The sequence below is a fragment of the Hypanus sabinus genome, chromosome 4 (assembly GCF_030144855.1).
Source record: "Hypanus sabinus isolate sHypSab1 chromosome 4, sHypSab1.hap1, whole genome shotgun sequence".
In the NCBI taxonomy this organism is placed as follows: Eukaryota; Metazoa; Chordata; class Chondrichthyes; order Myliobatiformes; family Dasyatidae; genus Hypanus; species Hypanus sabinus.
In genome coordinates, this window is record NC_082709.1 from 129,696,176 (window position 1) to 129,718,371 (window position 22,196).

At 38.7% G+C, this 22,196-nt stretch overlaps 1 protein-coding gene across 10 annotated transcripts in view; it reads left to right on the plus strand.

Moving 5' to 3' along the window:
• The window catches only part of dmd (dystrophin), a 1,939,431-nt gene that overhangs the window by 1,586,609 nt on the left and 330,626 nt on the right, over positions 1-22,196 (plus strand). For all 10 annotated transcript variants that reach the window (XM_059968142.1, XM_059968139.1, XM_059968147.1 and 7 more), the window contains one exon: positions 5,788-5,999. In XM_059968142.1, coding sequence (XP_059824125.1) covers positions 5,788-5,999 — 212 coding nt within the window. The remainder of the gene's footprint in view (positions 1-5,787; positions 6,000-22,196) is intronic.

Below are 22,196 nucleotides of genomic sequence, written 5' to 3' on the forward strand. Positions count from 1 at the left end.
CGTGGTTTCATATGTTTATCCACTTTTCATGATGGACTGCACTGAGCTCTGAGGTATGTTCAGTGCCTTTGAGATGCTCTTCTACCCTTTCCTAGATTTGTGCTTCTCTATTATCATTTCCATGTGTTGTCTTGAATGCTCTTTTGTCTTCATTTTGGTTTGGTCTGTTGAAAATCTACTATATCGTTGGAACTTACAGAGAGAGGGGGTATTTATCCTTATGAATTAATTATGAAAACAGGTGATCCTCCAATTTTCTATATTGACAAATTGGGTGAGTTGGAAAGGTAATAGTATATTGCACCTGAGGAAAGTTAGAGTAGTAATTACAAAAGGGATGAATACTTTTTCAGCCTTAAATTTTGGTTTTTAATTCTTTTGTAAAATGTTGACAGTTTTTGGAATTTTACTTTTGATTTGACATGATGGACAATGTTTGTAGATTAGCATTATGTTTTAAATTTAGAAAATGAGACAGTAGAATTTGAAATAGTTTTCGGGGCTGAATAATGGTTTTTCAAGGCACTGTATTTGCTAAGCAGTCTTGTCCAGTAATGTGAACAGACCATTGACAGTACTTCTTCACAAAGGAGGTTCATGTTTTTGCTGCACTAAGGAGCTGACAGTGAAGTAGAGTAGCAGAGCACAGAAACAGGCCTTGTGGTCAACCAACAGTACCCACCTGTATTAATCAACCTGTATAAATGCCATTTACCAGCATACGTTTAATTGTCTTCTATGCTTCAATAATTCGTGTGCTCTTCTGAGTGCTTCTTAAATGCTGTCAGACGGTACAAAGAGAAAAATCTTGGCCTGAAAATGATAGTATATTGTTGGGTCAGGAAAGTGTTAAACTTTGTAGCCTGGGAAAAATACACACGCAGGACAACAGATACTTTTTCGGGGTCTTTCATTCCTTCATCTGTTTTAGGTGTTTTAATGCAGAAAGAGGGTATCAAAATAAAAAAACAAAATGAATTTAAAGGAAACACAGTTCCTGCTGTTACAATCTCAGCTTAATTTCAGTCCACATACTTGTGAATCAACTAGTATGAAAATAAATGAAACAAAATATATAAGACCAATACAGTAGTGGCAATCCTTAAAAAGCAATACAAACAATAAAATCCCACTTTATACACAACATCAAAAATGTGAATACTGCAAATACATTTTGTCTTAACTAAGAGGTATATTAAGAGGTGTTTAGTTCCCAAACACATATAGGCTAGAGACCCTGAAGCATGTTCTCCTCAGTCACGCTATGTGAACAGAGATTAACACATTCACATTCAGTCATGAAACAATAAGGTAAAACAAAAATAAACTCTTACAAAAACTTTTTCAACATATTGCCTTGTAGTTAAATTACTGGAAAGACTAACCTACCAGGCCAATAAGGAATTTTGCACTACCATGCTATCCAGCACCAATACTTACTTGTGAAAATCTAAAGCATCCTCATGTAAAACATGTCTAATTACCAATATTCTAGATTTACAAACAGGTATAAATGAACTTACGTGGATACTATCAAATATTATTCATCTTTCCTCATGGCATTCTTTCTGGAACATTGTAACTCTTTCCACCCCACACATGCATGATGACATCATCTTTTTCTCTTAAAGGCACAGACAGTATTTTTAGCATTACCAGGGTGAATACATAAGAGCATTTTAACAATAAAAAAAAAGATATTCAATAGTCACCTAGTTACATAAATATTGTTAGAAATCTGCAAAAGGTTATTTAGATTCATTTCCCTAAAATAATGCCGGCAACTCTCCCAAAGCAGTAAAACATTGTCAATCCAAGCTCTTCACTAATTCTTAGCAGGTGAGGTGTGGGTAGAACGATGCCTCCTCTTCCTGTGTTCACAGGAGAGAACTGTTTAAACCTGGATTTTGGTTGGCAGCTTAAGGATGCAGAAGTAGGGGTGTGTAAAGTTACCCCTGTTCATCAGGAATTTATGTTACATCTTTTAAAAGGATGCCTTTAGGTCCACGGAATGCTGGGATAGTATTTCAATTCACTGACCTTTAGATGATAGGTCATTGACCCCGCTTCTCATATCCACAGGAGCGACCAGATGCTGAGTGCTTTCAGTATGCTTGACCTTTATTTCAGATTTTCCTTTCATGATTTTAAGGTCACAGGATTTTAATGAACCAAAGTGTCACCCTGCAATAGTTTTAGTGTCTGGATGAGGCCTTGAAAAAGTTGCTGGCTGTCAAAGATGTCATGAATATTGAAAAGATGGACTCTTGACCTCACAATCTACCTCATATGATCTTGCACTTTGTTGTCTACCTACACTACATTTTCTCTGTACACTTCATTCTGCATTCTGTTATTGTCTTACCTTGTACTTACTCGGTGCATGATGCAATGAATTGATCTGCACGAATGGGAAGCAGGGTAAGTTTTTATGTGACAATAAGGTGGCATCCAACTTTAAGGACCCACACCATCCAGCACATGCCCTTGTTATGATAGCCCCATGGTGGAGGAGGTACGGGAGCCCGAAGACCAAAGGTGAATGTTTGGGAATAGTTCTTCAACTATTGCCATCAGATAACAGAACAGTTCTTCGACATGTGAATACTACCTTGTTATTTTCTTTTGCACTATTTACAGTAATTTATTTTGTCTTGTACTGTACTGCTGCCTCAAAACAACAAATATCATGACTTATGTCAGCGATGGTAAACTCGATTCTGATTCTGACCTGTGACGCCGGAAAGATGATCCCACAAATTCAGTAGCAGAACTAATATCTGTACAGAGTGACCACTCACCATTCCAGGAATAAACTGCCCTGCCTTGAATTCATTTTATGCTCCAAAAGCAAATGAAGTGCTTTTGAGCCCTGTCTTTCTGACTCTGAAAAACCTGAGCATAAAGAAACGAGAAGGTAATAACACTGAAAAGACTGGAGGTCGTGTTGGGAGTATAATCACCAGCACGCGGGTAAATAGCATTCAACATTCATTGCATTAAATATGGTCAAAACCCTGAAACAATTCACTTTCACCAAAAACAATTTGTTGATTAGATACTGTAAATTTCTGCAAGTTCATGCCCAGGAACACAGTTCAAATGCACCTCTGTTGCATTATTTTTATCAGTCTCTGCATCAAGACTTCTTTGAGCCTTTGGCCTCTGTACATCCAAATAGTAAAAATATATTTATAAAGATTCAATGAAGAGTGAAGTTTTGAAGTTCAACTAATACAATCTTGATGAGCAAGACTGAATGGATGTGAAACAGTGTTGATAATTAAAGCAAGGTTAGAATGTGATTGGGAAATTAGAAGTCTATTTATCTTGGATTGAAGGGATGCAAGGGAAAATGAATAACAAATAACGTTTGCTGAAAGATTAAGAAGTAAAATCCACAAAAAAATAGTTGATATGTATAATAAACTTCCAGTTGAGAATGTTGATTTATGCTATGTTAGTATTGTACTGAAGGATTTGGGTGAGTTGGATTTGTTTTGTTTTGGAGTTTTGCGAGTTGTTATCAGCAAAAGGAAATTAACATTCCCCGACAGGGAAACAATAGGAGGTAGCACAGATTCAGTGACATAATTGTGATACATAGACATTGGCTGCCTTTCCCTGTCTAAATTTCATTCTGTAATTATAAGCACTGCGACACGAAGTTTTTTTTTGTTTCCTGCAAGATTTGGTGAAAACAGACCCAAGCTTAACATCGCAGGTTCAGCAAGAACTGATATCTCCCCCCCCCCCCCCCGCCTCAAGCTTTCCTCCTCTATCTCTCAAATAAATAACTAGAGTCTGGAAAAGTGGAATAATTAAAGTTGCAATTAATTGTGTGAACATTCCAAAGATTCATTTTTACAATTTCAAATTCATTTTTCAGGTTCAAAGTTTCATTAATTATCAGAGTATGTATTCCTATACAACACTGAGATTCACCTTCTCCAGATAGTCATGAAACAAAGAAAGAGCATGAAGGTTGTTCAGAGAGAACTCCCCCCCCCCCCCCACCACACAGAAAAGAACGGCATCCCAGTCATCAACCTCCAAGCTCCCCACACCGCCACGGAAGATGGAACAAGAACGTTGACCCCCCCCAAAACCCCTCCCCTCACACAACAAAACAGAATGGAATGGGCAAAAAACACAAAATATAAAAACCATAAATCTGAGAAAGTCCGCAGTCCGTAAACACAATGGCTCAATCCATAATGCAGAACCACGGTAACATCATTCTTGGTCAATAAAGAGAGAAACCATACAAGCACAGAGGCCTACCCACCTGTCACAGTGACCACTCAGCTATAGGGTTCTCACAGACTCCTTCTCAGCAGCGATCAAAAGGAAGGTAGTCGGCACTGAACTCTCGCTCACCTTCCGGATTCACCTCAATATCTCAGTCTTCCTCATCACTTTAATGGGTGATTAATGGACGCTTTAATTGGAGAAATGGAGTCGAACATGCCTCGTCTCAAAGTTTCTTCCCCCTGAGGCCACCCAAGTATACATTTGCTTCCTGGAATCTTCTTGAAGACAGCGAAGTGCTCGATCATTCAAACAAAATCCAAACTCTAAATCGCAGGCTCTAACAGTTCAAGAAACACACTTAAGACAAAAAACAGACATAAAAAGAAGTAAAATAGACATTTTCATGGGCTATCTGGAAGATGACGATGGACGGAGTGTTGTATGCTGGTGACAGAAGTTTTAGCTTTAGAACTTAAGTTATTTTTAATCTCTGTTCAAGAAGCAGAGTTGATTTAATATTTAAAGTGTCCTTTGAATCAATAGAAGTTATCTCTTTGCAAATCTTAGGTGGTGAGAATTAATATAATGAGGATTTACTCGGGCTATTGTCATTTGAAGTCTGTGCTGAAAAGCAAAATGAAGCCACGTACCTTTGTGTTTCCCATGTAAATCCCCTCATTTAGGAATGTTATTTTTTACTCAAGCTAACGATACAATCAAGATGTTAACAAATAAGACTAACCCTATACCTGCTCCTGAAATATTGAATTCTTTACTTATTCTTCATCACACAATACAGCAGAAACAAAACTGGATGTAACATACTTGTTAAATGAGAAGATATCTGGGTGATGAAAATTTTGAATCCAGAAACAAGATTAATTTATTTAAATACATCACATCAGAGAAAAGTAAATTTAGTGTTTAAAAAAGACTCTTGAGAATAATGATGTTTGGTTTGTAGGGCTTGATATGGCCATTCCTGTCCAAGTTATTCTTAGGCCAGTCTTAGCATAGATTCTGTGAACAATAGAATAAATTCTAGGTACAGGTCCTCCACTCTCCACTGCCCCGGGTTATGACAGGGTTCTGGCCCTAGGAATTGCATGTAACCTGGATAGTTCGCAAGTCAGAAATATAGTCATGAAATAAGTTTCCATACATCAGATGATACCTGCAGCAGCTGGCAAATCTATCCTGCTGGTCTCCCATGCACTTGTTTGTACTGTATATACAAGCTGTACATAAGTAGGGTATCAGTAATCTGACTTAATTTTAGTTTTGTGATAACTAAAAGGGCAACAGAAGTGTTACAAATTATAGACTTGGAACAAGGATGCAAAGTTTAAAGATTCACGTCTATTTTTAGATTTGAAACGTATAATGGAAAGAATAAAGAATGAATACTTTTTCTGGTACATTAATGACAAACGATTGGCTGAATAATAGTTGAATGATTGAGTCTTTGCAGTACAAATTACCTTGATCTGTGGCACAACTTTTCATTTCAATTTTTGTCACTTTCCACTTCAGTTGAAAAGGTTCAGACTCAGTGGGATGAGGTGCAAAGCCGGTTACAGTCTCGCACCCAACAGCTGCAGGAGATGCTGAAGGATTCCAATCAATGGCTGGAAGCCAAGCAAGAGGCAGAGGAACTTCTTGAGAAAGCCAGAACAAAGCAGGGAACCTGGAAGGAAATGTCCTACAACGTGGACATACTAATGAAGCAGAATGCAGACGTAAAGGTAATTAAAATGGCTCTACAGATTTTATTGCCTTTTTTTAAAGAGTTAAGCAAATCAGCAAGAGATCACAAATGCTGGATTTCTTCCAGCTGAGGTCAACAACTTATCTTTTTAATGTGCATAAATATTGTAACATAGTCAGATATTTCAGAGGCATGTTGTTTGATACGGTGCTGCATAAATAGATATTGAGACAGATAATCAAAAGGTAAGTTTAAAGGAGTTTTTTTGTGGAAATGGGAGATGGAGAAAGGGTGACTGAGGGGATTCCAGCTGATGGAATGAACGTTTTCAGGCATTGCAATTATAATGGACCGGAAACTGGAATTCAGGAAATTTAAAAAACGAGTACAGGAGCAGGTTATACAGATAAGAAGGGGTGATAACACGAAGAGATCCAAACAGCAAAACAAGAATTTTACATTTCCCATTTTAAATCCTCGCAGCAAGTGATCTTTGTGACTTGCTGTTATCATGGAGATAGGAGCTGCTTTCTTGAAATGATTGGACTAGTTATATAATATTATGCAAAAATCTTTTGTCTTTAGGACATGGAAGTCAATATAGGCTAATGGGGAGAGCATAACTGAACAAGGAGTGTAATTGCACTCAATTGTATACTATAAATTGGAATCTCTGTGGGGGCCACATTAAAATTAAGCACTATTTTACTTGATTGAATGGTAAAATAATTATCTTAGATTTTTATCTACCATATTAATTTGAAAGTAAAATAATTTTAACTCCTGGAGAAATGAAGCTTAAAAAAAGCTGCAGATGCTAGATGTCTGAAATTAAACTGAAGATTCAGGAAATGGACAACAGGTAAATTAACATTTTGTGGAGAGAGAAACAAATCTATTGTTTCAGGACCTCAAAATGGAACTGCATATTTCTCAATTTATTTATATTTTGATTGACTTTCATTTTCAGTTAATAACTTTATTTATTTATTAAAACTATTTTCTTAAATTCATGTAAGATGATAAAATTTGGAAACTCTAATGAAAAAGTTCAAAACTTTGTATGAAATTTCATCCATCGGTTTGCTTACTTGATAAAACAGGCATTTGGAGAATGTTCCACCCAATTTAAACAGTGAAATTAAGGTAATGAAGCACTTGGAATGTGCATTTGATTATTCAGATAAAGCATGGTAACAAATGGGGCCTGAAACAAAAAAAAAGTGTCATTAGTATAATTATGCAAGTTCATTCCATCAAGTCAAGTAAGAAAGGAAATAATGGCCTTGTAATAGGGTAACCCATCAAACATTCATTACACCAATCTGTTATTAATGCCTATAACAACAACCTATAGGAGGCAGTAAATTAGGTCCCAGGTAGTGTAATCCAAGTGACATAAATTCACATAATATACAATTCAAAACAGATGCAATTACATGAGGCACAACATTATACCGCAATCTGTTATGAATTTCATTTGAATGTTTAGGTTCTTTTTATAGGCATCCATTAATCTCGAGAGACCATGGATTTGCGCCTTGGAAAGTTTCCAGGATGCAGGCCTAGGCAGGGTTGTATGGGAGACCAGCAGTTGCCCATGCTGCAAGTCTCCCCTCGCCATGCTACCGATATTGTCCAAGGGAAGGGCAAGGGCCGACGCAGCTTGGCACCGGTGTCGTCGCAAAGCAATGTGTGGTTAAGTGCCTTGCTCAAGGACACAACACGCTGCCTTAGCTGAGGCTTGAACAATGCCTTAACCACTTGGCTACGCCCCAACACTTTTTAGTTGGTTGAATTTTCAAAGACATTCTTTCATGTGAGATTAGTGAAGTTAGGTAATTTCCCCTCACAGTCAACCCCACTTTGAGAGAATTGTGTCAAACTTTTATAAGAAGCTAAATCTGAAAGAAAATTTTCATGTATAATGACAAGGTGGATAGATTCTTGTCTAATTCTTAAAACCTTTTGCCTGATTTAACATCTGTTGTGTGGTTTCTTTGCATAAGATCAGGGAAGGGAATGATGTGCAGCTGGCAAGAGTAGAAAGAACATCTTATTTGCACGCTGCCATTAACCCATGGGATTGTCCACAGCATGGCCTCATCCTGGGTGTGATTTCTCTAATGAAAAGGGGCCAAGCCTTTGATGGGGTGGTCAAAAGCGTCTCATATGGTTAAGCAGAGAACTGCCTGATCTGCCTGTCCATCAGCATTCCCATTCAGTATTTTAGAAGGAATGTAACTTGGTCATGGTCTAATCAAAATCAAAGCTCGAAGTGTGTTCCATTGCAAAAGGTACTTCTTAATTTCTTAAATTAGCAACATTTAAGAAACTTGGATGGGCACATGGATGATAGGAAAATGGAGGGCTATGCAAAAGGGAAGGGTTAAATAGAATTTAGAGTGAGTTAAAATGTCAGCACAACATTGCAGGCTGAGGACCTGTACTGTGCTGTTATGTCCTATGTTGTAATTGCAAATTTGACATCTTAAAGCTTTTCTTATCTGGTTGGAGAGTGAGAATATCTAGTCAATTTATTTTCCTATGAAATCGGAATAAAATCTGAGCTAAATTTTTGTCTTTCTCTCTCTCACTCTCACTCTTTCTCCCCTCTCACTCTCACACATGTGACCATGAATGTTTCTTCCCTCTCCTTTACCTTTCTCCTGTTGCTTCTCATTTCCTGCTTCTGACTTCCCCTTTCCTATTCTTGTATTCTTCTCTATCCTAGCGAAGATTAGGATATAAGAATATTAGCATTCTTCACTATCCTTCTCCCTATTCTGACTGGTTTTTAAGACGGAATGCAGTAGCAAATAAAACAAAATATGGGAAGAGAGTGAATGGATCCCTTTGCACTGGCTGCAGTTCTTGCTGTAGATCCAGAACCTTTTTCAAAATCAGGTTTATAATCACCGGCATGTGACGTGAAATTTGTTAACTTAGCAGCAGCAGTTCAGTGCAATACATAATCTAGAAGAGAAAATAATAATAATAATAAATAAACAAGTAAATCAATTATGGTATACATGAACCAACCATCTATCAAAACAACCAGCTGAAAATTGAAAGTTGGTATGAACAGTTCTTTTTTTTGGATTGGTAATTACGAACTAATGAAATGTCAAAGAGAAAAGAGCAAACGTACAATTTCTTTTAATGGCTTGGATGAAGGGTTCATGTGTACTGTCACAAAACTTGCTGGTTCAAAAATAGGTGCATCGATAAGTTGTAAGCAAGATGAAAAGAGCCTGCAAAGAGTCTAATAAATGCACAAAAAGATGATAAACAGAATATAATATGAGATCATGGGAGATTATCCAAAGTGAAAGAATTTTTAAAAAGACATATCAATACAAGTAATTAGGAAGGATACTGGATGTTAGCTTTCTCGCAAGGGATGTGGAATGCAGAAGTAGGAAACTTTGATACAACTTTGCAGGGTACTGCTGAAGCTGCATTTGAAGTAATGAGAGTGGTTTTGATCTCTATATTTGAACAAGGTTGTGCAATTCCTGGGAGCAGTGCAGACAGTGTTCACAGGGTTAACTCCTAAACTGAAGGGACTGACTGATGAAGGCTCTCTTATATTTAGAGGAGTTACTAAGAATATGAACAGACTGTACTGAAACAGTACAAGGTTCAGAAGGGGAATTGACAGGGAGAATATGGAGGCATCGAGGACTAGAGATTATATCTTAAAAATAATAAGCCACTCACTTAAAGATGCGGAGTTTCTTCTCCCATGAGGTTGTGGATCTTCAAAATTCTTTTCCCTACAGAGCCATGGAGGTTTCATCATTCATTATGTTCAGGATCAAAACTGGCAAATATTTGAACTGCATGGTGTTTGGGAAGAGAAGAGGAATGTGATGCTGTGTATAAGATTGCATCAGCTATGATTGTGTTGAATGGTGATTCAGGTTTAACGTTTGTGTTGAATAGTGATTTGGGATCATTGTTTGTGTTGAATAGTGATTTGGGATCGATGTCTATGTTGATTGATGGTTTGGGATCGATGTTTGTATTGAATGGTGATTTGGGATCAATGTTTATGTTGAATGGTGATTCGGGATTGATGTTTGTGTTGAATGGTGATTTGGGATTGATGTTTATGTTGAATGGTGATTTGGGATCGGTGTTTATGTTGAATGGTGATTTGGGATCAAAGTCTGTGTTGAATGGTGATTTGGAATCAATGTTTATGTTGAATGGTGATTTGGGATTGATGTTTGTGTTGAATGGTGATTTGAGATTGATGTTTTTGTTGAATGGAGATTCGGGTTTGATGTTTGTGTTGAATAGTGGTTCGGGATTGATGATTGTGTTGAATGGTGATTTGGGATTGATGTTTGTGTTGAATGGCGATTTGAGATCGATGTTTGTGTTGAATGGTGATTTGAGATTGATGTTTTTGTTGAATGGAGATTCAGGTTTGATGTTTGTGTTGAATAGTGGTTCGGGATTGATGTTTGTGTTGACTGGTGATTTGGGTTTGAGGTTTGTGTTGAATGGTGATTTGGGATCGATGTCTGTGTTGAATGGTGATTTGGGATTGATGTTTATGTTGAATGGTGATTTGGGATCGATGTTTGTGTTGAATGGTGATTTGGGATCGATGTTTGTATTGAATGGTGATTTGGGATCGATGTTTATGTTGAATGGTGATTTGAGATCAATGTTTGTGTTGAATGGTGATTTGAGATTGATGTTTGTGTTGAATGGAGATTCGGGTTTGAGGTTTGTGTTGAATGGTGATTTGGGATCGATGTTTGTGTTGAATGGTGATTTGGGATCGATGTTTGTGTTGAATGGTGATTTGAGATTGATGTTTGTGTTGAATGGTGATTTGGGATTAATGTTTGTGTTGAATGGTGATTTGGGATTGATGTTTGTGTTGAATGGTGATTTGGGATCGATGTTTATGTTGAATGGTGATTTGAGATCAATGTTTGTGTTGAATGGTGATTTGCAATTGATGTTTGTGTTGAATGGTGATTTGAGATCGATGTTTGTGTTGAATGGAGATTCGGGTTTGATGTTTGTGTTGAATGGTGATTTGGGATCGATGTTTATGTTGAATGGTGATTTGCGATTGATGTTTGTGTTGAATGGTGATTTGGGATCGATGTTTATGTTGAATGGTGATTTGAGATCGATGTTTGTGTTGAATGGAGATTCGGGTTTGATGTTTGTGTTGAATGGTGATTTGGGATCGATGTTTGTGTTGAATAGTGGTTCGGGATTGATGATTGTGTTGAATGGTGATTTGGGATTGATGTTTGTGTTGAATGGCGATTTGAGATCGATGTTTGTGTTGAATGGTGATTTGAGATTGATGTTTTTGTTGAATGGAGATTCAGGTTTGATGTTTGTGTTGAATAGTGGTTCGGGATTGATGTTTGTGTTGACTGGTGATTTGGGTTTGAGGTTTGTGTTGAATGGTGATTTGGGATCGATGTCTGTGTTGAATGGTGATTTGGGATTGATGTTTATGTTGAATGGTGATTTGGGATCGATGTTTGTGTTGAATGGTGATTTGGGATCGATGTTTGTATTGAATGGTGATTTGGGATCGATGTTTATGTTGAATGGTGATTTGAGATCAATGTTTGTGTTGAATGGTGATTTGAGATTGATGTTTGTGTTGAATGGAGATTCGGGTTTGAGGTTTGTGTTGAATGGTGATTTGGGATCGATGTTTGTGTTGAATGGTGATTTGGGATCGATGTTTGTGTTGAATGGTGATTTGAGATTGATGTTTGTGTTGAATGGTGATTTGGGATTGATGTTTGTGTTGAATGGTGATTTGGGATCGATGTTTATGTTGAATGGTGATTTGAGATCAATGTTTGTGTTGAATGGTGATTTGCAATTGATGTTTGTGTTGAATGGTGATTTGAGATCGATGTTTGTGTTGAATGGAGATTCGGGTTTGATGTTTGTGTTGAATAGTGATTTGGGATCGATGTTTATGTTGAATGGTGATTTGCGATTGATGTTTGTGTTGAATGGTGATTTGGGATCGATGTTTATGTTGAATGGTGATTTGAGATCGATGTTTGTGTTGAATGGAGATTCGGGTTTGATGTTTGTGTTGAATGGTGATTTGAGATCGATGTTTGTGTTGAATGGTGATTTGGGATCGATGTTTATGTTGAATGGTGATTTGCGATTGATGTTTGTGTTGAATGGTGATTTGAGATCGATGTTTGTGTTGAATGGAGATTCGGGTTTGATGTTTGTGTTGAATGGTGATTTGGGATCGATGTTTATGTTGAATGGTGATTTGCGATTGATGTTTGTGTTGAATGGTGATTTGGGATCGATGTTTATGTTGAATGGTGATTTGGGATCGATGTTTATGTTGAATGGTGATTTGAGATCGATGTTTGTGTTGAATGGAGATTCGGGTTTGATGTTTGTGTTGAATGGTGATTTGAGATCGATGTTTGTGTTGAATGGTGATTTGGGATCGATGTTTATGTTGAATGGTGATTTGCGATTGATGTTTGTGTTGAATGGTGATTTGAGATCGATGTTTGTGTTGAATGGAGATTCGGGTTTGATGTTTGTGTTGAATGGTGATTTGGGTTTGAGGTTTGTTTTGAATGGTATTTGAGGTTTGTGTTGAATAGTGGTTTGAGATTGAGGTGCTGACTGGCTTCCTCTTGCTTCTGTTTCTCGTGAACATGTGCACCTGACTGGATTTCACTTGCAACTGGATAAACAGCTAGTGGAGAACTAGCCACGGGGGCAACCCATCAGCATCTTCGGACATGGGATATTTATCAATTAGACCTTTCTTTTATTCTGCCAGCTTTGTTTAAAACAATGTTTGTTGGTTAGATTTTATCAAATCACTATAGTTTCTCAATTGCATCATTATCCCCATGACCTCACAGTGATTTTACTCCATGCCCTCTTCACACTGACTTTCTGTGTCCATCTAAACTGTGTCCATCCAAGCTCTTTCAAGCAGCCAATCACACTCACCCTTACAGTGATCACCTCCAGACTGTCATATATCCAGCCTATGTTCTTCTCACTGACCACACGCTGTCTCCCTGTCACTGTCTGTCCTGTTCCCTTTTTAACTTACAGTAACAATAACATAGAGGAAGGTCATTCACTCATCTGCCATTGGGTCCATGCTGACTTCCAGACGAAGAATCCCTTCCACCTGCCAGTTATTTTGAATCCCTGCAACTTATTGTATGTCACATAATTCCATCAATGCCCTTTGATTTGTGCTTTTTTTATGAACTGCACCAATGGACAATTTGCAGTGGTAACAAACCTCCCCGACATGGGAGAAAAACCATGCATTTGCAGGGAGAATGTGCGGCCTCTACATAGTCAGCATCTCGGGTCAGAATCAAAACCAATTCACACAATTGTGGAGTTGCAAGACTAACTGTGATGCCACTGTGCCACTCCATATCCCTCTGAGACTGACCATTCTTGTACTGCCGGCAATTACTGTCCAGAATTCTGTTCATGCTGACTGTTCCTCATTCAGCCTCTACCGAGTACCCTACATCTCTCTCACTTACCATCATTCCCCCCTCAGTCCTGGTGCCCAATATTTTCATTTTTACCTCTCTCTGTTCTGACAGCAACCACCCTATAACCCCTTTAAAATTAACCCCTTGTGTGCCCGCACATTGGCTGTGTGAATCCTCCATTATCAAAAATCCTCCTCCCATTATTAAAATGGCTGGTCAGGCCCTTTCAACATCTCTGAAGTCATAAAAGAGCATTTGTCATTAAGTTCTATTTTGTAGAATGGAATCTGGCTAACAGTGTGGAAATTAGATGCACCTTACTCCTTTAAATTTACTTTAACTAATCTTCATGTCAAAATAATAACTATTCCCCCAGTTCAGGATTTATACCTTTTATGATCCTCATAAAAGCGGTATTTGAAAAGAGTGAGATGAAGTTTTAGGAGTTTAACAGTCTGAAATATTTCACTGTAATTGCAGTGCACAAGGCGTAGACATTGATAATAAATGTGATCCACTTTGTCAAGCCATGTGGTAAGGTATTGTCCACTCTTACCATCTCTCCAAAATGTTTTACATGCAGTTCTGCGGCCTTTTCCTATAACATTCCAGAAACTATTTATTTTAATGTATAAGATCCACTGAGGTCTGTGGTTATTCTTCCAAAAGCGTAAACTTGCATCATGTTCTCAGCTCATTTCGTGCAGGCAAATTTTGTCCAAGTATCATTGGATAGTGCACAAGGGCATGAACATTTTCCCAACTGTCTTCATCTCCAGCAATACTAAAGGCATTAATAATTTGGCTTTTCCACTATGCCTCTCCTACTGGTACTAACATAGCTGTATGTGTATGTGTGCTACTGAAAGAGCCGAGAAATGTTATGATTGTGTTAAGTGCTCTGTACTTCACACCGGAAAATTCTCTAATTACAATATCATGTTGCTAATTGTGCCTTCTTCACATTAACTCTATGTCAGCACTGGTGGAATACTTCCAATTGCAAATGATGAATTATTTTTCTTTCTTTTGAAATTGAGGCCTAGAGTTTGAAACTCCACAGAGATTTAAACAGTTTCCTGCTTTTAAATTATATCCTCCTTTTCCTTTCTGTTCATTAAATTATTTCTGAAGAGTTAAGAGTTTCCTACCTGTTTGTCAACAGGTAGAAAAGTCTCTTCTCACACCCCCCCCCCCCAGTGTACTCAGGCCAAATTCAACTTTCTCTGACATAATGCACAATTTCTATGAATGTTGGCAGTTGTTCATTATCTAGCTCAGTAAAGTTCTGCTCCTCAAACTTAAAGGATTTTTGATGGTGCATTACACATTTAAATGCATCATCTCAATTGAAGTTAGCATGAAACAATTTTTAAAGCATTTGTATTGTATCAGAAATTCAGTGTTTTACCCCCTGGGTATGTATTTCAAAAGTGCAATATTTGTAGCAACTGAAACCTCTTTAACATTTTCAGCTTAGGAATTGGTACATTGTAAATAGATCCCTTCCTGCAGTGGTAGCCAACTTACTCTGCACCATGCTGATGTCTCTAAGCAATAAGATGTGTGAGACTGTAAGTGCATTCTTCACGGCTACTTAGGCTATTTGGGAGCCACACACTCATGGACTGTGATTGAATAAATGCAAAGATATAAATACACATATGGTAAATTACTCACTGTACTTTGCAAATGCTGAAAACCTCTTAACTGTTAGCTGGCAAAGTCACGGGGGAGCTTAAAAATACGTCAACTGAGGTCCCTTTCTTTTGTCCCTTGCTGAGGATGACATTTATGAGGAGGAGTTCCATTTGTAGGTGTTAGGCATGCTTGATTTCTCCAGTTTCTTGCTCTTTGCAGGCTCATATTTCCTTAATGCCAGAAGGTAATGTGGTACTTAGAAGCATGATTAGGATTCCCTGCCCAACCAGTTCTACCATCTTGTGCTAATTTTACTCACTCCACAATTGCCAGCTGTGCTCTCAACTCTGGAATTAACAGCCTTTAAGTTTGCAGCTGCATCACAGTGCTCCTTAAAACTTTGATTCCTGACCAGACTTCTGCTACCTGCTCCGACATGTCTTCAGAATGTGTCAAGCTATCAAATTCTCCTCCCAGTTAAGAGCTCTGGGACATACAAATCAGTAGATGTAATAGAGGGTGTATTATGTGAAAATTGTTCATAGTATTAGGTAGAAGTTTGGATTGTCATTTGTAGAGAATGTCATTTGGAGTTGACTTTGTCAGTATTTAATTTTCAAAGTACTTTTGAGAGAAAAACAGAAGGCCAAGTCTTGCTGGCACTGATCCTCTCAGATAAAGTTGCCATCCATGGTCTCTGCCTGTCTTGACGTAGTTGGGATGGTGCAGGGGAACCGCATTGGTGATTTTCAGCAGCTCTGGCACTGAGGAACCCTCACATCTCAGAACACAACAAAAAGAATTGAAGGCTGTCAAAGCTTAGCCCCCAACTTTCTGAAATCAGAATGATCTTTAATTATTTTAAATGCCTGGTTTGAGACATCTAACAAAATTTAAAAACAAAGATCGGAACTTATAGATTTATCAGAAATGTTAAAAGTTTGAAAAGTTAAAAAAGAAATAACTAAAAATACTTTAATTATGAAAAATACTGCACTGTAGTGAAATATTTCTTTAAAATTAACTAAATTCCAGCCTTGGCGCTCAGTCATCAGCCCAGCGATGCCCAGTGAAAACCCATTCCTATTTGGGTGCTTGTGGATCTCTGCAAGGCCAGGTACTACTTCCAAACTACGGGCGGGGAAAAGCAATCAAACAAGCTGACAGATTAACATTCCAGATCTATACGTGACTGGAGGACTTGAGTGCTTGCATGGAAGTAGCAGACTGAGTTAACCTTTTGCCCACCCATATTTCCACTTAAGCGCCTAAATCCGGATGAATCTGCAGGGAATTTCTGGCATCAGGCACCAGGATATGTCCTGTTGTGCAATAGTGCTGCTCTTAGCTACATTCTGAGAACCGAGGGATTGTGGGCTGGACATAGAACTGTACACTGTCATGCTGCCATCTAGTGGGACTGCACAGTGAATTGCCTGGCACATTATGTCCTTCACTTTTTCCACAACTAAGTACTTACAGCCAGTTAAATTGTTTTGCAAATGGGGCTTTGAGATGTAAATGACTTCTAATAAAAGTTGTTGATTAAATAAGGAGTTGAAACTTCTAATAGTCCAAAAGCCAGCTGTCACAAAATTGCACTCAATTACCTTTGCTACAATTCTCTGTCCATTCTGTTTCAAATTATTGTGTGATAATTTCCAACTGACCCTTTAAGTGTTGATTTATAACTGAGGTCTTTTCTTGTATAATGAATGGGAAAAATGGAAGTGGAGCAAGAGTCACCATGACAATATCAACATGAAATTCAAAGCTGAGCTGTACAAGGTGTTTTGTTTGACATTAACACTGCTGAAAGCAACAGCAGGTTGAGGTTTATCTTTGCTCTTGATTGCAATCGGTTTGAACTGCCTCCTCTCGATTAGAATAAAATTAAAATCAAATTTACATAAACATTTGGTTGAAATGTCCACTGAAGCTGTAAAAAAAAATCCAAATGATGCTCTAGTGCTTACTTGTAGTGGCAGATAGAATTTAATCTTGAAAAGTGTGAGAGGATGAAGGACTTACACAATAAATGGTAGCACCCTAGGGAGTATTGAGGAACAAGCATACCTCATTGTCTAAGTCCAAGGATTCCTGAAGGTAGCAGCATAGGTGGGAAAGGTGGTGAAGAAAGCACATGGGATGCTTGCTTTTGTTAGCCAAGGAAAATAAGAGCAGGGAGATATTGTACATACTTTATAAAGCAGCAGTTGACCCCTGCTGATGTACTGTGAATGGGTGTCATTTCATGGGACAGGGTGCAGAGGAGATTCACCGTGTTGTTGTTTGCAATGCAGTGTTCCATTTTATGGAGCTGCTGGATGGAAGTGTTCTCATTGCACTGGAGAAGACAGGAGAGATCTGAAAGATCTTTTTCCCATAACAGAAGTAACTAAAATTAGAGGGCATGGGTTTTGCATAACAGATTGAGAGGGAAAACATTTTCTCCCAGAATCTGAGCAACGTTACCTGAGTGGTGCAAGAGGCTGGTACTCTTACAAGACTGAAGATCTATCCAGACACAAACATGAATCACTGAGACATAGACTATGGATTATGTGCTCATTAATGGGATTAGCATAAGTGGGTGCTTGATGGCATAGATATGCTGGGCTAAAGGGACTGCTTTTGTAATATATATATATATCTCTATAACTCCGTGATTATTGCTCCCCTCCATCTCATCTTTCAGTCATTCCTTAATATCCAAACATTTGGCTTCAGGATCTCATGGATATCAGTCAGGCTGGATCTTGCTCTCACTTGCTGTTTATAAGAGGATATTTTAGTGGTCACAGTAACAGTTAATAATGCAGATCTTATCCATTGTCTTTTCATTTGCAGCCAGGGATTCAAAGCTTCAGTGTTAGCCTCTCTAAGGCAAAATATGAATCAAACCAATAATATTCACAATCTCTAATGCTGCAAATATTCTTCAATACTAACAGTATGAAAGTAGATTCCTTGTTTTGTTGAGAAATCTGTGAACAGCTATATCTTTCCCAGAAGGTCACTTCCTACATTATGATTTATGTCCTATGTTTTTTGACTTGGAAACAAACGACATTGGGGAGAAAATATATTCAGAGCTTTGTTGCTCCAGTTGTCATTCTAAAGTGGGTCACTGACAACATACTTAACATAAATGGCATGAACTGAAATCTAACAGTGAAGCAATGCGAAATAGAGGTCTTTGATATAAAAATTCATTCCTGTATTTTAAAAGATATTGAGAAGGAACTATTTCTGTCTGCTAAAAGGTCAGAATCTCTATTTTGCCATAACAACATAAGAAATAGGAATAGGAGTAGGCTACCTGGCCCGAACCTGCTCCACCATGGTTGATCTGGCTGTTGACTCAACACCACCAACCTGTCTTTCCCCATAAACCTTAATTCCCATGCAATGCAAAAAATCAATCTGAGTCTTTAATATATTTAATGAGATAGTCTCTACTGCTTCCCCAGGCAGAGAATTCTACAGATTCATTACTGTCTGTAAAAAACAGTTTCTTCTCATCTCCGTTTCTAAATCTATTCCACACCCCCCCAAACCTTGAGGCGTACTTACCAGTGAAAACTGTCCTGCCTCTATCTTATCTACCTCTTTCATAATTTTATGTTTCCGTCAGATCCTGTCTCATTTTTCTGAATTGCACTGAGTATAGTCCCAAGTGATTCACGTCCTTAAATTAACCCCCTCATCTCCAGAATCCACCTTGTGAAGCTACTCTGCACTGCCTCAAAAGCCAAATTTCAAAGTAAATTTATTGTCAATGTGCATAAATGTCACTATATACAATCCAGAGATTCATTTTCTTGCTGGCAATCACAGTAAATAGAATAAACACAATAGAATCAGCGGAAAACTGCAACAAACAGGATGGACAACCAATGTGCAAAGAAGACTAGTAACTGTGCAATAATAAATAAATATGCAATAAATATCAAGAACGTGACATGAAGAGTCCTTGCAAGGTGGGAACACTTCAGCGATGGGATTAGTGAAGTTATCCCCTTTGGTTCAAGAACCTGATGGTTGAGGAGTTATAACTCTTCCTGGACAGGTGTGTGGGCCCTGTGGCTCCTACACCTTCTTTCTGATGGCAAAAGTGAGAAGAGCACATGGCCTGGATGGTGGGTGTCCAATATTCGCTCTCGCCTCTATACGCTTTATATATCTGAAGAAACATTTGGTATCATCTTTAATATTATAGGCTAGCTTACTTTTGTATTCCATCGTTACCTTCTTAGTGACTTTCTTAGTTGCCTTCTTTTGGTTTTGAAAAGCTTCCCAATCCTCTAACTTCCCACTAATTTTTGCTCTATTATATACACTCTCTTTGGCTTTTATGCTTTCTCTAGTTAGCCATGGTTGTGTGATTTTTCCTTTTGAATACTCCTTTCTGTTTTGGATGTATACATCCTGTGCCTTCCAAATTGCTTCCAGAAACTCCAGCCATTGCTGCTCTGCCATCATCCATGCCTGTGTTCTTTTCCGATCATTACTGGCCAACTCCTCTCTCATGCCTCTGTAATTTCCTTTATTCCACTGTAATACTGATACACCTGAATTTAGCTTCTCCTTCTCAAATTTCAGAGTGAATTCGATCATAATATCACTTTCCCTGAAGGGTTCCTTTACCTTAATCTCTCTAATCAATTTTGGCTCAAAGCACAACACCCAAACCAGATAGCTGATCCCCTAGTGGGCTCAATGATGTGCTGAATAAAAAGCCATCTCGTAGGCACTCTAGAAATGCCCTCTCCTGTACTCCAGCACCAACCTAATTTTCCCAATCTACCTGCATATTGAAATCCTTCATGACTATTATAATATTGCCCTTTTTGGCATGCATTTTCTTTCTCCCATTGTAACTTGTAGACCACATCCTTCCTACTGTTTGGGGGTCTGTATACAACTCCCATGAGGGACTTTTTGTCCTTGCAGTTCCTTAGCTCTATCCACAAAGTTTCAACACCTTCTGACCCCTCTTTCTCATGATTTCATTTCATTTCTTACCAACAGAGCAACCGCACTCCTTCCGGTCCTTTCAATACAATGTGTATCCTTGTACATTGAGCTCCCAGCTATAATCTTGTTTCAGCAAAGATTCAGTAATGCCTACAACATACCTTCCAATCTGCAATGGTGCTACAAGTACATCAACCTTATTGCGTATACTGTGCGCATTCAGATATAACGCCTTCAGTTCTGTGTGCCTTCAGTCTGCCTTTTACATTGCGACTCATCCTGGTGACTGCAGTTTTGCCGTACCAACACTCTTTCTTCACTATACATTGCCTTTGTTTGTAAGCCAGCTACCTCATCTTCAGCATTATCATCCGCCTTTCCTATGACACTTCTTGCATTGAAATATATGGAGCTCAGAATACTAGTCGCACCCTGCTCAATCTTTCAATTCCTAACTTTGTCTGCGGTCTTACCAACATCTGCTTCCACAACCTCTCCACTAACTGTTCTAGCACTCTGGTTCTCATCTCCCTGCAACTCTAATTTCAACCCTACTGTGCAGCATTAACGAGTCTTCCCACTAGGATTTTAGTCCCCATCCTGTTTAAGTGCAAATTGTCCATTCTGCGTAGGTCCCACCTGGAAGAAAGTCCAAAGATTCAAAAATCTTGTGCCCTCCTGCTTACACCAACGCCTTAGCCACGTATTAAACTTTATAATCTTTCTACTTCTGGCCTCACTAGCATGTGGCATGGGTAGCAATCCTGAGATCACTAACCTGATGGTCCTACTCTTTAACTTAGCTCTGAACCCACTGAACTCCCTATGCAGAACCTCGTCACTCATCCTATCTATGTCATTTGTACCTATGTGGACAATGTCTTCTTGCTGTTCCCTCTCCCACTTAAGAATGCTGAGGAGTTAATGCCAAGATATCCTGAACCCTGACACCCAGGAGACAATACCATCTGGGAATCTCATTCTCGCCCACAGAATTTCCTGCCCATTCCCCTAGCTATCAAATCCCCTATCGCCACAGAGTGCCTCTTCCTCCCTTTCCTTTCTGAGTCACAAAAACATACTTAGTGCCAGAGACCTGACCACTGTGACTTTCCTCTGTTAGTTTAACACCTCCCCCCCCCCCAAATTGTATCCAATATGACATACTTGTTGTTGAGGGGGATAGCCACAGGGTTAGTCTGCACTGGCTCCCTAATCCCTTTCTCCTTCCTGACTGTCACCCAAATTCCTGGGTCCTACACCTTGGGTATAACTATCTCTCTATGTCCTATCTATCACCCCCTCAGCCTCTTGAATAATCCAGAGTTCATCCAGTTCCAGCTCCAACTCCTTAACACAGATTGTTAGAAGCTGCAGCTGGATGCACTTCTCGCAGTTGTAGTCGTCAGGGTTACTGGGGGTCTCCCTGCTCTATGCCATTTACGTTACAGCAAAACTAAGTTGTTTGTTAAAGCCAGATTTACATTTTCCATTTAGCTAAACAGATATAGTATCTCAAAATAGAAAGTATGAGTTGCTTTGAATCCATTAGAACCATAGAACATTACAGCACAGAAACAGGCCTTTTGGCCCTTCTTGGCTGTGCTGAACCATTTTCTGCCTATTCCCACTGACCTGCACCCGGGCCATATCGCTCCAAACCCCTCTCATCCATATACCTGTCCAAGTTTTGCTTAAATGTCAAAAGTGAACCGGCATTCACCACTTCATCTGGCAGGTTATTACAAACTCCCACCACTCTCTGCGTGAAGAAGCCCTACCCCTCCCCCCCCCATGTTCCCTTTAAACTTTTCCCCCTTCACCATTAACCCATGTCCTCTGGTTTTTTTCTCCCCTAGCCTCAGTGGAAAAAGCCTGCTTGCATTCATTCTATCTATACCTATCATAATTTTATACACCTCTTTCAAATCACCCCTCATTCTCCTATGCTCCAGGGAATAAAGTCCTAACCTTTTCAACCTTTCTCTGTAACTCAGTTTCTCAAGTCCTGGTAACATCGTTGTAAACCTTCTCTGCACTCTTTCAGCCTTATTGTTTATTGTTTATAACACTGAAATTGGGTTCAGAAACACTGAATGTCG